This window comes from Myotis daubentonii, chromosome 3 (genome assembly GCF_963259705.1).
Source record: "Myotis daubentonii chromosome 3, mMyoDau2.1, whole genome shotgun sequence".
Classification (NCBI taxonomy): Eukaryota; Metazoa; Chordata; class Mammalia; order Chiroptera; family Vespertilionidae; genus Myotis; species Myotis daubentonii.
The window spans coordinates 210,878,635-210,893,665 of record NC_081842.1 but is presented as its reverse complement, the minus strand read 5'-3'; the positions used below and the strand labels follow the sequence as shown (position 1 = coordinate 210,893,665).

Genomic DNA, 15,031 nt, shown 5'->3' with positions numbered 1-15,031 from the left:
CTCCAGTGGTTTGGACAAGCTCAGCTCCCTTCTGCCCAGATGACCTCACTTCCCCACCGCACACATGCGCACACACACTGCCTGTCACACTCAAGTACTCACACACACGGGTCTCTGGCTGGGTTTCATCCTGAATCTGAGGGCCCCCGCCCCCCCCCCCCCCCCCCCCCGCCCCAGCCCTGGTCTACCTGGCCAGGTCCCAGGGAGGGGAAGGCCCAGGCCAGGCTTGCAGAAGGCACACTGTGCCCGGTCTCTGCACAGCAGCTCCTCACCCCTTCCCATCACAGCCCTCCCATCTCCTCCTGGAGCTGAGGGGGCCGGCTCATCGGTCAGGGTCCCCCTTCCCCTTCCGCCAGCCGTCACCACGGTCCCACTCTCCCCTCGGCCTTCTGCTAAGGCTGCGGCCCTGGCCTGGGAGCTGGGGACCTGGGTCCAGCTGGCTCAGCCACCAACACCCTGGGTGACCTTGGGCTCTGGCCTCAGTTTCCTCCTCTGTGAAAGGGAATCTTGACGTCAGTCTAGCTGTTCTGCGGGAAGGGTCAGAGGGGCTAATTCAGCCTGGTGCCTGGCACGCAGCAGGCACTTGGCAGTAACAGGCATGAAGAGTTTGTGGCTAGTCACCCGCCTGCCCAGCCCAGCCCCTCAGGCCCCCCAGTCGGAGCCCTGGGCACCTCTGTACTTAGCCCCCCACTGGCGGCCTGTCTCCAGGAGAACTTCCCGGCAGACTTGGGGGGTCAGAGGGAAGGGGGAGCCGGCCTCCTGCCTTCTAATTTAGATTCCTGGGTTTATGGCAGGAAGCGCAGCTAGGCGGACGCTGTAATTAAGGCGATTCCTGAGGCTGCGGGAGGAGGCCCGGAGAGGAGCCCACCGCAGGGCTGGCCCCCGCTCCTCTCTACCCTCTGCCAGTCTCAGCCTCAGCCCTCAGCGGCTCCTGCTCCACTTCACAGCCCAGGCAACCGAGCCGGGCAGTTGCATACCAAGGGTCACATGGCAAGTAGGGACACATGCCTGAGCCACCCTTGGGGGCTCCCCTTGGTCAGCTGTGGTCCAGCCCAGGGGTGCAGGGAGAGTAAAGACATGTGGCTTTTTTGTTCCGTCCACTCCTAGACCCCAGGTTCCATCATCCCTGAGTCACCCCCCTTCATTCCTGAGGTGTCTGGGCGGAGTCTGGCCGGGGCTATGGCAGGAGGGGCAGATCCCACCCAGGGGTCAAGACCAGGGCAGCAAGCAGCCTGGGCCTGAGCAGTCTCCTCCAGGTGGCCAGGGAGGGGACCCCGGGAGGCTCAGCATCCCTGGGGACCCAGGGCTGACGCTCAAATCCTTGCTCTGCTCCTCACTGGGCGACCTCGGTCTCTCCTCTCTGAGCCTCGGTGTTCTCATCTGTACACAGGGTACAACCATCACCAGGAAGGCCACGTCTCCCTGCCCCTGGCTAGGATCCAATGAGATCCCACCAGAGCCTGTGCGTGCCTGGCACCAGCCCTGCCCTCCCCCTGGAGCCAGCCCACAAGGCCCTGTGGCCCTGGCTAAGCCTCACCCCCACCCCCCGGACCTGCACGGTCCCCTGTAAGAGTGAGGGGCTTGAGCAGCCAGGCTCGACTCTGCGACTGCACAGGCCACTATCAGTTCAAAAGTGGGGCAGGTGTGGGTGGGGCTGTGACTTCGCTCTGCCAAGTTCGGGTATTTTTAAAAACACCTTCCAGCACAAAGTCACGAGAACAGCCAAGGCGAGGCAGGGCCCGACTCCAGCTTCTCCCTTCCCAGCCGGTGGCCTCCGCTGCTGGGCTGGGCTCAAGGCTGTGACCTGAGGGCTGATGGGAGGACGCGTATGCATGTGTACACTTGTGTGCGCGTGTGTATGTGTGTGCACGTGTGTGCGCGTGCATGTGTGCACATGTGTGTGCGCGTATGTGTACGTGTGTGCACATGTGCATGTGGTGGGCAGGGGGAGCTACTGAGAGGCAGGGATAAAGGGGCAGGGCTACCTTATAGGCTCAGGGTAGAGCTAGGACCCAGCCTAGCCCCTCCCTCTGCAGTGAACACTGGGCGTATCTGGGTCTGGGTAGCAGATATGGATCAGGGTCTGGGTGGGAGGGGGTGCCAGGCATTCCTCAAGCTGGGGAGAAAGGGGACTTTGTTGCCTGAAACTGAGCCACCCCCGGACTCCTCGAATGCCCGGGCACTCTGCCACGGATGGAGAAACCCACTTGGTTGACAGTGGGGGTGCCAAGGCCTTTCCTGAAGCGCCCCCCGCCCCCACCTAGCTCTCCCCAATCAGCCGAGCCTCCTCCCAGCCTCACCAGACCCTTCACAGGAGCCCAAGAACAGATGGAGGTTGGGGTGGTGTTAGGCCTGGGCATACCCTGCCCCACCCCCAGCGGGGATGGGGTGAGGGGAGGGCTGATGGCTTGGAGCAGCATGGGGCCCCTCACACCATCTCGTCCAGCCCTCACAACAATCCTGCAAGGGCTACTGTTAATCCCGTTTTATGGACCAATAAACAGAGGCTCAGCGAGGGGAGGGCATGCAGGTTGGTGGCAAAGGAGGAACTGCAAATCACGCCGTCTGACCTCAGAGCTTGAGCCTTGGGGAGTCCTGCTCCCGCCTCCCTTAGGGACCCTGGGAGGAGGGGCCACCTGGCCATCCCCAAGCCAGGCCTCGCTCTCTGAGTGCCTGCCCAGAGTGGCCAGGTCTGGGATTGCTGCAGGCTACCACCTTCCAGGTGTCAAGATCAGACGGCCCACAGCGTAGACCAGGTGGCTCTCAGGAGGTGCCTAATACGTGCTCACTGAGGCATGGCGACAAGTCCTGTCCCCCTTTAGGTCTCAGCCCCCATCGGCGCCCTGAGGCCTTTGCTCCCAGGTCTGTCTCTCAGGGCCTTTGCCTTCTCTGGCTCCAACTGGGTCTGCTGCCTCCCCGCAAGGCCCTTAGGTCTCCCGGGCCTCTCTTCCTCATCTCACAGGCTGCCGGTCAGGGTTCTGCCTGCAGCCCCTCATCACAGGCGCCGGCCCGTGATCTGAGGGTGACGGTGGGGGTGGAGGGGGTGGAAAGGTAGGGAGCGGGGAGCATGGTGCTTGGAACCCTTTTATCTCTGTTGTCCCACTTGCTGGGAGCCCAGAGAGGAGGGCTGGGAACATGGGGGCAGTGACTGTGGGGGCAGCAGGGTTTCTAGCCTGACCTAGGGCCCAGCTGGCGGAGATGGCCGGCTCTGGAATGCAGGACCTCTGGCTGTCCCCGCCCTCGGCCGCCTGTCATTCACTGCAGACAGGGTTAAAACACAAAGCGGCGGCCTTTGTCCCTAGCCCATGCTTAACAGGATTGGGCGGGGGTGGGGAATGGGCCTCTGGTGGGGTACTTCCCTCTCCGAGGCCACAAAGGCGCCCAGTGGCATCACGCTGCCCCCTGCTGTGATGTCAGAGGCCACCACAATGGGCCTTTCCAGACAGATGGCTAGGCCTGGGGTGGGTGGGGGCGGGGCAGGAGCACCTGCATCCTTGGTGGAGGGCCAGGCGAGCAGTGGCTCGGTCTCACAGATGGCCGGCAACACTCAGATAACACTTAGCGAATTAGAAGTCAGCACTTAGATAACTTTTTTTTTACAAGGGGACAGCACAATTTTGCGAAAAATGAAAGTTGACATTTTCTTGCCCATCCTCCCCTCCCCATAGTGAAGAACCATGGAGCTGCCTCTGGTGCCCACCCTTAGGCTAAAAATAAAATCCTTAGCATTGCAACAAGGCCTCTGGTTCAGACCCCGACCCACCCCTGCAGCCTTGACGTCCCTGCTGTCTGGGTCCAGCTCTCAAATCTGCAGCATCGCTGGCCTTCCTTCAGCTTCCAAGCTGAGCACCCTTCATCCTTCCCCTGTCGCCTCGTCCTTCAAGTCAGCTCAGACACCTCCTCCTCCAGGAAGCCTTCCCTGACCTGCCCAGGCTGAGTTGCTCTTCCTCCGGGTCCCACAGTCCTCATGCTGCTCAAGCCACTGCATTTATCTTTCGAGGAATCTCCATGCTCCCATGGTCTCTCTCCCTGGCAGACTGGGCAGGTCAATCTGTGGGTTCTCTCACTCCCCACCCTCTCTCTGGCACCAAGCACCATGCGTTGGTTCCATCTTCAAATATGTGGGGGCACCCCGGGTCAGGTCTGGGGATCCAGGAGCCACGAAACAGGTCTGTCCTTGCCCTCAGGGAACTGGCCACCAGCAGAAGGTCAAGGGGTCAAGGACAGACAGTTATCATCTCATGTGAGCCCTTAGCTGCAAAAGTGTACGAAGGACACATGGTAGGGTCAGGGGTGCCCTTGAGACGGGTGGTGGGTGGGCCCTCTCAGGCTGTGACGCAGGAGCTGAAAGGCAGGGGGAAGCTGGCGGACTGTGCCCAGGGTGCGGAGGCTGTGGTGGCACACAAGGCCCTCGTTGCCCAGCTCATTCACTCTGAAGCCCGTCCGTGTGGAGGGGGGCTCTGGAGCTAGGTGCCAGGTTCAAATCCTGCCTCTGCCACTCCAGCTTCAGGGCTTTGGGGCAAGCCCTTCCCTTCTCTAGGCCTCCTGGTCGGGTGACCAAATAGAATGTCATCTCAATTGGGACATGGAGTGAAAGGGGACACTCCTACTAAGTACACAGAACAAGGGACCTAAACCAGGTACTGAGCCAATGGGGTACATAGACAGTCCCCCCACCAAGGGATAGACAATAAGCATGCCCGTCCATAGAGTTCTTTATTATTATTATTTATTGTTATTGATTTCAGAGAGGAAGGGAGAGGGAGAGATAGAAACATCCATGATGAGAGTCATTGATCAGCTGTCTCCTGCATGCCCCCTACCAGAGACCTAGCCCGCAACCCAGGCAAGTGCCCTTGACCAGAATCGAACCTGGGACCCTTCAGTCCACAGGCCAACGCTCTATCCACTGAGCCAAACTGGTTAGGGCCATAGAGTTCTCGAAGAAAGTTCTAAGGAGAAGAGGACTGGGGCTGCTCAGGGGAGTGGGAGGGACAGACGGACACACCTCTGCTCCAGCCCTGAGGGTCCGGGTGCTGGAATGGGGCATGGGGCATGGGGCTGATTTTCCCAAACCAGTGGCAGCAGGGGTGGTTCTGGGGGTTCTTGGAGCGGGGGAGGTTTGAGCTAGGCCTGGGTGGGGAGTTTGGGGCAGTGGTCAGGGTAGCTGTATACCCGGGATGTTGGGGGTGTAACTGCTCAGGCCCAGATGCTGAGATTGGTCTGCCTGGCCCCTGAGGCCTGCTCCTGGGGGGACCCCTCCCCCCAGCAGGAGACCTGGCTGCCTAGCTATGCCAGACCAATGTGGAAACTGCATCTGTCTGTCCAGGCTGCCGAGGCTGCTGGGGAATGTGATGAGGCTGCTGAAATGGGGTCCAGGCCCAGAGGGAGAGGGGCCCCCACCCCTGGTAGGGTGGGGTGTGCCACAGCTTCCCAGAAACCCGGTCTGGTTCTGCCGGCAGAGACTGGCTGACAAGGTTTGCCTGGAAACCAGACCCCGAGGGGCTGGAGTGGGGCCTGCTGCCTGGGGAGAGGGCGTCAGGAGTGGGGAGCAGGCGCATCTGTGTGGGGGCAGGAGTCCCTCATGCTGCCAGGATGGACTTCCTCGAGCCTCCATGTTACAAAGGGATACACTGAGAGCCAGAGACACTGAGGGTCCCATAGCAACTTCAGCAGGAGGTACCCAATAAAGCCTGCCCGCCTCCTCCAGCCCAAGGGTCTTCCTGCTGCCCTGCTTCCCAAGAACCCCCACGACCCCCAAATGCCACAGCAGCAGGCAGAGCTGCTCCGTCACCTCCTAGCCGTGGGATCTTGCTCTGATACCATAACCACACAGCCACAGTGTCCCCATCTGTAAAACAAGGATAAATCCACGTCTTGCAGGGTCATTATGATCCTTCAATCAGACAATGTGAGTGTCAGGCTTGGCACGCTGACTGGCACATAGTAGGTATTCAGAAACACTGGGTCCCTTCTCCCTCACTGTCTGTGCGGTGCCAGCCAGCCAGTGGGAGCCAGGTGTCGGCGTAGCAAGTGCCCCCAACACCACCCAGCGTCTTGGGACACTAAACAATCTGGCTTCATGTGGCCCCACTGGGCCCTCAGGCTCCCCCATTCATTTGTCTATTGAGGGCCTACTGGGTGTCAGACACTGTTCTGGGGAGAGGGCGATGGAGAGGTGAAGCAGGCACCCGTTCATTCACCCTTTGCTCTAGCAGCACCCACTGTGTGCAGGCCTTATCCTCCCACCTGGGCCACAGCTAGAAGTGGGGGAGGGGCCTGGAGCTTGCCCACTCCTCCAGGATTTGCTAATTAAATAGGAAATCCAAGGCTGCTGCCCGGTGATACTGTTTTAACTTGCCACCCAGACTGGGAGCAGCGGATAAAGGGGCGACTCCCGACCAGGCACCCTCCTAATTGCTGCCTTCATCTCCTTCGGGGCTTTGTTGGTGCATCAAAGGGCTGCCAAGGCCCCCGGCAGCTCAGAGCCCAGGGCGGGCTGTGGGCTGCAGGCCCACTTCTCAGCTCAGACGACTGAGGTCAGAGACGAAGGGTCTGCTTGGGGTGGGAACGAGGGCAAGGCTGGTGTCATGGGGCTGCTCCTGACGTGACAGTCAGGGCCAGGGTGGCTTTGGGCTTGTCCTGGTCAAACGGGGGGACTCAGGCCCTATCCCCGGAGGTCTGGAGTATGGGGGGCAGGGACAGGCTCTTCTGGGGACACCTCTCCCCTCCCCTGATGGACTCCTACTTGACCTTGGCCTCAGCTTGGATGGCTCCTCTTCCTACAGGAAGCCCACCTGAACCTTCCAGGCTGAATCAGGTGTCCTCTGGCTCCTATAACACCCTCCCCCTCTTAGCCTGGGTCCGGCGGCCACTGTTGCCCCCTCCCACCTGAGAGCTCCAGGAGGGCAGAGGGAGCCTTTTTAATCTCTGTGGCCCCAGTGCCCACCTGGCGCAGAGCAGACGCCCACTGCGGAAAGGAGTCGAGCAGCAAGCTCGCCTCCATCCTCTCCTCTCCCTCCCCAATCTGGGGGCCTGGGTCGTGGGGCACCGTGGCATCTGGAGACCTCGGGCAGGTTACAGGGCCTTGGTTCCCCCAGAACCAGCGCTTCTCGGACCGCATCTACGGAGGCGTCCCGGATAGAGAGGACAGCATGTCCTGATTTGGCCGTGGAGAGCGGCAGGTGGAAAACCATTTTGTTAGGGCCTCTGCGGCCGGGGGCTCCTGGCCCTGCCGTGCGTGAGCTGGGTGGCTCCGTCAAGCTACTTAACCTCTGTGTGCCTCAGTGTTCAAATCTGTAAAATGCTAATAATGGTGCCCGCCTGGAAGGGCTGTTAGAAGGATTAAGTGAGTAAACACAGTAAGCACTTAGAGTGGTGGGTGGCGCCCAGGAAGGCCTGTGTCAGTGTTTGCTGATACCCGGTCTTCAATTCAAGCAACACATTCCTGCTGCTCCGGGTTTGTTTGCTGGGTTTTTTCATGTTAACTTGGTTACTAGTACTGTGGTGTTGGCCAGGTTTCTCCAATGTGGGAAACACACACACACCACACACACACACACACACACACACACACACACACACACACACACACTTTGTAACCCGTTCTGCACTTCCTTTCTTCGGAAGGGTATCGCTAGGCCCAGCCCTCACTCGAAGTGGCAGGGAATTCACCTACTGCAGGGGGCACCCCCGTGGGTTATTTGGAATTACTGTGAAAGGAAGACTTGTCTGGTCTCCCCATTTATTTATTTCTTCAATCACTATGTATAGCAGCATGGACGTGTGGCAATTTCTTTCCTACTTTGGGTTATAATCTAATTCCATGTCATCTGTCGTTCAATCTGGTCTCGGTTTGGCCATGTGGGATCGCCTCCAGGTTGCCTCCTGTGTCTGACATCCCCCCAACGGCTTATTTTTTGAGTGTTTCCTTCCTCTCCAGAACTGCAAGATGCTCTAGACTCCTTTTCTCTTTCCCCTGCCTCGGTGGGAGGATCAGTCATTTCTCTAAGGAGCCATGGTTCCTTGTATGGAGAGTGGCGTTTAGGAACCAAGATCTGCTACCTGGGTGTCACTGCTTCTAGGGAACAGAGCTAGGTTCGTTCGAATATTTTTTTTTTAAATTAAGTTTCTCCTCTTGGCAATTGTGGGGTCTGTTGGAAGCTCCAGGCAACTGCCCGGCCTTTGAGTACAGACCCCGTCTACAGCTCACAGGCCTGGGCAATCTCCCGTGCCCTAGGCGGGCCTTGTGGCTACCGGGGCTCTGAGGGAGGAGCACATGCCGTCACCTTCCCCCTGCTGAGCCCCTGCCTGTGTCCACTCCTGCTCACCAGTGGGGCCACTGGGTGGCTGAGTTGCCTTGGCAATGGGTCTCAGGCCTGGCCTAGCAGCCCAGGCTTGCTCCCTGCTGAAATGACAGCTCTGTCAGCAGTGGTGGCAGCAGCCACAGCCCAGTAACAGAGCCACGGTCTCACACGGGCAGGCCCGGCAATTTAGGTCCCAGGAAGGCCTGACTCAGCCCCATGCCCAGCGCACCCCTGTGGCCCAGCGCTAACGGGAGGAAGGCCTGGTGAGCTGGTCCCTGCACTCCCTCACCTTCCCCAACCCCAGCCCTGCCTGACACTGCCCAACCCATTGATGCTCAGTGGGCCAGGACCAAGAGCTGGCTCCCCGCGGAGGCAGCCCCCCTGCAGTGGCCGGGTGGCTGGCCTGGAGACCCTGAGGCAAGCTGAGGGAGGGCCCAGAATGTCTCCTCTGTCTCCCCACAGGCTAGGAGTCAGGCCTCTACCAGTGACTTCTGTCTGGGGCGCAGTAATGGTGCCTCACCCTGTTTAAAACCTTCCGTGGCTCCCCATTGCCCTCAGCTTAAAAGTCCTGCTCCTAGATCTGCCTTACAAGGCCCTGGAGATCCCTTCGGCTCCCACGTCTACTCTAATAATAACAGGGTGTTCGTGCTTCCCTTGCACAATCACATGGTTTCACACAGCCATAATTCACTTCGCCTGCGTGGCCCTCTTCACTGGTTAATTCCTCATTGTCCCTGCGGTCTCAGCTCTGGGTCACCTCCTCCCACAAGTCTTCCTCCTGTGCCCCAGGTCATCTCTGCTCACCGGGTCGTGCCCCTGGCCACCTGTGGGCCACAACTTCCTAAGGTGTGAACAACCTCTGGCATTCAGGGCAGCAACCTGGTGTAGTAGAGAGGGCTCAGGATTCGCAACCGGGTCTCCGGCTTCCCTCAAGGCCTCTGCTCCTTCCCGCTGTGTGATTAAAGCGAGTCACTGCACGTCTCTGAGCCCTTCGTCTCCTCTTCTGTGAGAAAAGCCTCTAATTGGGATTTCCGGCCCTGCTTTCAATTTTGGCTGCTGTCTCCAACTTGCTGGGTGGCCTTGGGCGAGCCCTGTCACTGGACCCAGCCTCACTTTTCCTCTTCTGTAAAATGGGGCTACCCATAAAACTCCAAGTGCTGAGGCTCCAACAAGCCAACGCTTGTGAAAATCCTTTGTAAACCTCAGAGCCCAACATGGACAGTTGAAGAATGTATTTCAACAGCTCCGTGGAGATGTGTGGGAGGGGGCCCATGGCTGTTCTCCCGTCTCCCAGCCCCCCACAAGCCTGCAGATCAAAGGTGACAGAGGCCTGTTGGCATGGAGGCTGAGCTTGGCTGGGCCTGCTCCCTGGCTCCCTGCCCACCTCCCACCCGCCCCCACTCCCAGGGTTACATGACATGTGTGCCTTGCGAAAGAAGCTGTTTAAATACTCAGCGTGGGGGCGACCCTTCACCCCCCCACTTCCAACACAGAAGGCCTCTCTACCCCTCTGCCCCTCCAAAACTCAAAAACCAAGGTCAGTTTGATCCATCTGCAACTTTATTCCAGAGCAGAAATAAGTCATTTCCTAACAATAAATATAAAAAAATAATAATAAATTAAGGTTCAAAAAAAACAACAACTCCCCACAAAACAGAATCGTTAACACTGACGGAGTCATGAATGTTGTCTAAGGAGGCGAGAGATGGATGGACCAGCCCCCTGCCTGGGAATGTCTGACACACCGTCCTCGGCCCCAAGCCCTAGCCGGGCCCCCTGTCACACACACATTCTCTCCACAAAGTACAAAATATATATTTTAAAAAACCTCAACACAACCGAGCATCCTGTGAGGGCCCTGGGGAAGCACGGGTTTGGCCCCTGGGGGCTGAGGACAGGGCCTGCGGAAGGCACCGTGGTCCGCCAACTGCGGCTCTCGAGCCACATGCGCCTCTTTGGTCCCTTGAGTGTGGCTCTTCCATAAAATACCACGTGCGGGCGCGCACGTACAGTGCGATTGAAACTTCGTGGCCCATGTGCAGAAGTCGGTATTTTGTGGAAGAGCCACACTCAAGGGGCCAAAGAGCCGCATGTGGCTCGCGAGCCGCAGTTTGCCGACCGCTGCACTAGAAGATGGGGAACAACTCTGGGCCTCTCCCGGCTGAGCGTGCTGTCTGTCCTCTGCTCGTGAGTGGGTGGGGCGTGAGGTACCCTGTTCCTGCGACCACTCGCCTCCTGAGACGGCGAGAGGGAGGCCGGTTTGGAAATGCCCCGCGTGTATGTCCCACGGCCTTGGCGGGGCGCCTGCCCAGGAGCTGGGACCACGGCGGTGCCTGCTAAGTGCTTGGCTGCTGTCCTTTGTGGGCAAAGCACCCCGACCCGGATCCCTGAGCACCTCCTCAGTTCAGTTCAGGCCAAGCTGTCCTCTAGACACCCGCCCTGCCCCCAGCAGAGGCCTCAGGGGGGCATCCGTAAGAAACAACTGGAAATAAATAAGGTCCCTGGCGCCAGGCGCAGAGCTGGCAGGGAGGCCACTGTTTCTTCAAGTATTCTTGGCCGAGGGGGGCGCGAGGCCCCGTCGGAGCTCAGATGGGGATCCCCACTGTGTTCACTTGCTCCTTGAGTCCCAGCAGGCTGTAGGCGATGCGCTTCTGGTGGCCGGGCAGCCGCACCCCAATCTTCTTGATGTCACTGTGGGTGGGAGGGAGAGAGGGTGGGTCAGGGGCTGGGAGAGGTGGGCAGCTGTGGGAGGGGGGCTGAGGTGGGGAGAGAAGAGGGGGCCTTGGGGGCCTGGGGGGCAGAGGCCTGACGGAAGGATCTATATCCTGAAAGCATGCTGACTTCGACAAAAATAAAAAAATGACAGAAAAGCCAACTCTGTGAAGTTTTTTTTCTTTAAGTCAAATCTGCAGGATTATCTGTGAAGTACTAGTAGGTGCTCTTTTCACGCTCATCTGGTAGATGGGAAAACTGAGGCTCAGAGAGGGAAAGTGACTTGCCCAAAGTCACACAGCTGGGAGGTGGAAGAGCTGGGAACCAAACCAGCTGTGACACTGCATTCCCTCCCCCACCTCGGGTCTGTCCCGAGTGTCCCCAGCTAAGGCCTCCTGCCCAGGCAGCGCTGATGCCGTCCCCAGGGGCAGGGGCGCTCGAAGGCTGTTGTTCAAAGGTCTCTTCCCAGCCCCCACCCCCTTTCACCCCACTCCCTCCAAGTCCTCCCTGCTGCTAACTGACCATGGAAATACTTGCTGAGGGACCACCAAGGGTTAACGCCCTGCTGGTCTCTAATAGGAGGGGCTTACGGGTCACCTGAGGCAGGTGTTTCCCCTTTAGGACCCTCAATTTCCCACTGGTAAAATGAAATAATAGTGTCCAACTGGGGGTGGGAGACCCCGAAACCGGTGGCAGCATGGGTACCAGATAGAAAGGTGTGCCCATCGTCCCCCTCCCCCACAGCCCTTCCCATGTAGCCTCCATCCCCTTGTAAAACCACTTATGCTCCCGAGCCCTGGAGCAGGACGGTTCTTGCTCACTCTGGGAGTTTTCTCCTCCGCCGTCCTCACCCACCAGCCCAAACCCATGAAAACACCCAGGTTTTTATGGGCCGTCTCCTGGCTGTAACTGGAGCTAATTATATGGTGCAAGTTCCTATTTGCAATTCCAGAGACGTGACTTTCCCACTGGCGCTGGGAACCCTCAGAGGAGTGCTGAGCAGGGAGTGCAGACCCAGGTGGGTGGAGAGGGTGGCTCAGGGACTGGCGGCTCCCACTGCAGCAGGAAGGCCAGGAGTCAGACATCTGGGAGAACTTCCTACCCTTTTACCCTACTGTGCACCAGGCGTGTCATATGCATGGCACCCACGCAGTCCCCACAGTGGGGAACCCAAAACCGAGACTCAAAGACGAAACCTAATTTGAACAAGGTCTCCTGCTAGGAAGTGGCCAATGTGGGACTTGAGCCCAGGTGTGACGGCGGAGCCCAAGCTGGGGGCCCTGCAGCTGGCTGGCAACAGGAGACACCCCGGGACCCGTCTCCTCTCTCCACATCTCCATGCCTCCCTCCGGTCAGTCTGTCTTCCCCTGGCTCCCGTTTCTAATCTAAACAGTTGAGGGGTTTTACAAACAAGAGCTGTTTTCCCCACCCCTGGAGGTTTCACTGTGGCTCCCGACGAAACATCTGCACCGCCGGGGAAAGAGGTAGGGGCCTGGGCCCACCTCCAGACTCCCTGGCCTTGCAGCTCTGCCGTGGGGCCGGGAGCCTGCATTTTGCCAGCCCTCAGAGACCCTGGTGCATGGTTTTAAAACCAGGGGGTTGCTTTTCGTCCGACATCTCATTGAGGCAGCAGTGGTAGCCATTGCTCCCGCCCAAGACGGTAAGAAGCAGAAAGGTTCCGGAAAGTCGGCCAAGACAGACGAGACCGGAGAACAAATCTGGGGCAAGGCCAAAAAGAAGACGTGGGCCAAGGGCAAAGTGCAGGACAAGCTCAACAACCTGGTCTTGTTTGCCAAAGCAACTGTGACAAACTTAGCAGGGAAGCTCCCAACTACCAGCGGTGCCCCAGCTGCTGTCTCTGAGACGGAGACCCCGCTCCTTGGCCAGGGCAGCCTGCGGGGGTCCTCAGTACAGGCCTCACTAAACTAGCCCCAAGCACAGTGCCCCAGCATCTCCAGGAGAGGGGGTGCCCCAGCTGCTGGGGAAGGTGCAGGAACAGCAGGTCCCACCAGCTAGGCATTTTGAAAAATAAAACTTATTAAATGAAAAAAAGAACCAGTGAGGCACGGGAGCTGTAGGAGGGCAATGGCTGGGCCCATCCCCTCATCCCGATGCCCTGCTGAGGTCTAGGACAGGCCTGGTACACAGGAGGTCCTTAAGGAAGGAGTGTCTGATGAACGGATGAATGGATGGATGGATGGATGGATGGATGGATGGATGGATGGGTGGATGAATACTTTAGTGGATGCTGATTCACTGCCCAAGCTGCCTTGGGCCTGTCTCCCGCATTGGTGTGTGGTCCATGGGACAGGGTGGGAGCTGAGGTTGCTGCCGAGGCCCGTCTAGGAGGCAAAAGCCCTGGGCTGGGAGGCAGGAGGCCCAATTCCAGTCCAGGACTCCACCCAAGCCCTGGGCCGTCCTGTCCTGTCCTGTCTTCGGCCCTCAGCTTCTTTACATGTAAATGGGAGGCTCTGATGAGATGCTTCTGAGCCCCCTGCCCCAGCCCCATTCTCTTTCAACACAACGCCCCCAAGCCTCCCTCCCCGGCCTCCCAGCTTCTGTTTCCCCCTCGGGGATCCAGGGCAGACACTCCCATCACTGGGACGGGGACACTCAGGGCCGAGGCCACCTTTTTCCTGAGCATTCGCAATGCCAGCCCTGGCCCTGGACAATTCAAAGGCCACACCTCCCCAGGAAACACCTACTGCGTGCCGCCTGGACGCGAGGAGCGGGGAATGAGAAATGGCCTCGCACCCCGATCAGTCATTCCCGCAGCAGACATCCCATCGGCGCCAGGCCGAGGCTGGGGTCACGCGGAGACCGTAAGACCCTCACAGGACGCTGTGTGCAGCAGCCTCAGACACTGGGCAGGGCCTTTTGTGAGGATGAACACTTTTCTGGGGTGCAAAGCCACCACCTCATTAGCTCCTCAAGGCCATTTAGAGCCACTGGTCTAGCTGGAAACTCAGTGGCTCCCAAATAACAACGCGCTGAGTGCTCAAGCTGAGGGGAGGCGGTCACCATGGGACCACGGAAACGTGCAGCCAGCCCCTTGGGACAGACAGGCCTAGGAAGCAGGGAGGCCAAAGGACCGGGGACGACCTTGAGGCCTAAATCCAGCCCCCATGGAGAAAGAGCGGAATTCTCCCGAGACCAGCTCAGCGCCTCCCACCGGGATCCACGCATGTGCAGACAGCCTTCAGGTTGAGAAAGTGCTTGCGATCCCCATCTGTCTCGTTTATTTGAAGGAAAGAAGGAGGCAGTGGTGCTGTGAGTCACGCAGACCCCAGCTCTGAGCACCAACGGGTTGGTGGGAGGGGGAAGGAGCGTGGAATGACTTCCTGCCTTTATCCAGGCCTTTTCAAAACACAGCACACACGCACACACACACAGCCTCCGTCCATCCAAGATAGCCGTGTCCCGGCTCGTGGGAAAGGAATTGGCCGAGGAGCACCCCGGGCTATTTCGGGAAGCCTTTGAGAGCATGTTTCCTGTAAGCACTTCTCTTGCCCTTGGCCCTGCTCACCCAGAAGAGAAGCTGTGCTGTCCTCTGTCCTGGGGGGGGGGGGGGGGGGCCTGGAGGGGTAAAGGGGGCTGTTCCAGGTTCCCAGGGAAAAGGCAGGGACCCGGAACCCGGGCATCTGCCCACGGGCTGGGGTGGAAAGCAAAGGACTAGAGGACTGAGCCCCAACTATGCACCAGGCGTGTCATATGCATGGTACCCACGCAGTCCCCACAGTGGGGAACCCAAAACCGAGACTCAAAGACGAAACCTAATTTGAACAAGGTCTCCTGCTAGGAAGTGGCCAATGTGGGACTTGCGCCCAGGTGTGACGGTGGAGCCCAAGCCGGGGGCCCTGCAGCTGGCTGGCAACAGGAGACACCCCGGACCCGTCTCCTCTCTCCACATCTCCATGCCTCCCTCCGGTCAGTCTGTCCTCCCCTAGCTCCCATCCCCAGCCGTCCCCTGGGATGGGCCATGGCCTGGTCTGAGAGGCCTTGATTAGCAGTTT

General features: G+C 59.0%; 1 protein-coding gene across 1 annotated transcript in view; it reads right to left on the bottom strand.

Annotated features, from left to right (window-relative positions):
- Window positions 1-9,844: 9,844 nt before the first annotated feature.
- EPHA2 (EPH receptor A2) overlaps window positions 9,845-15,031 on the bottom strand; it is a 28,442-nt gene continuing 23,255 nt past the window's right edge. Inside the window, exon 17 of the mRNA XM_059691130.1 lies at window positions 9,845-10,997. Coding sequence (XP_059547113.1) covers window positions 10,892-10,997 — 106 coding nt within the window. The 3' untranslated portion in view covers window positions 9,845-10,891. The remainder of the gene's footprint in view (window positions 10,998-15,031) is intronic.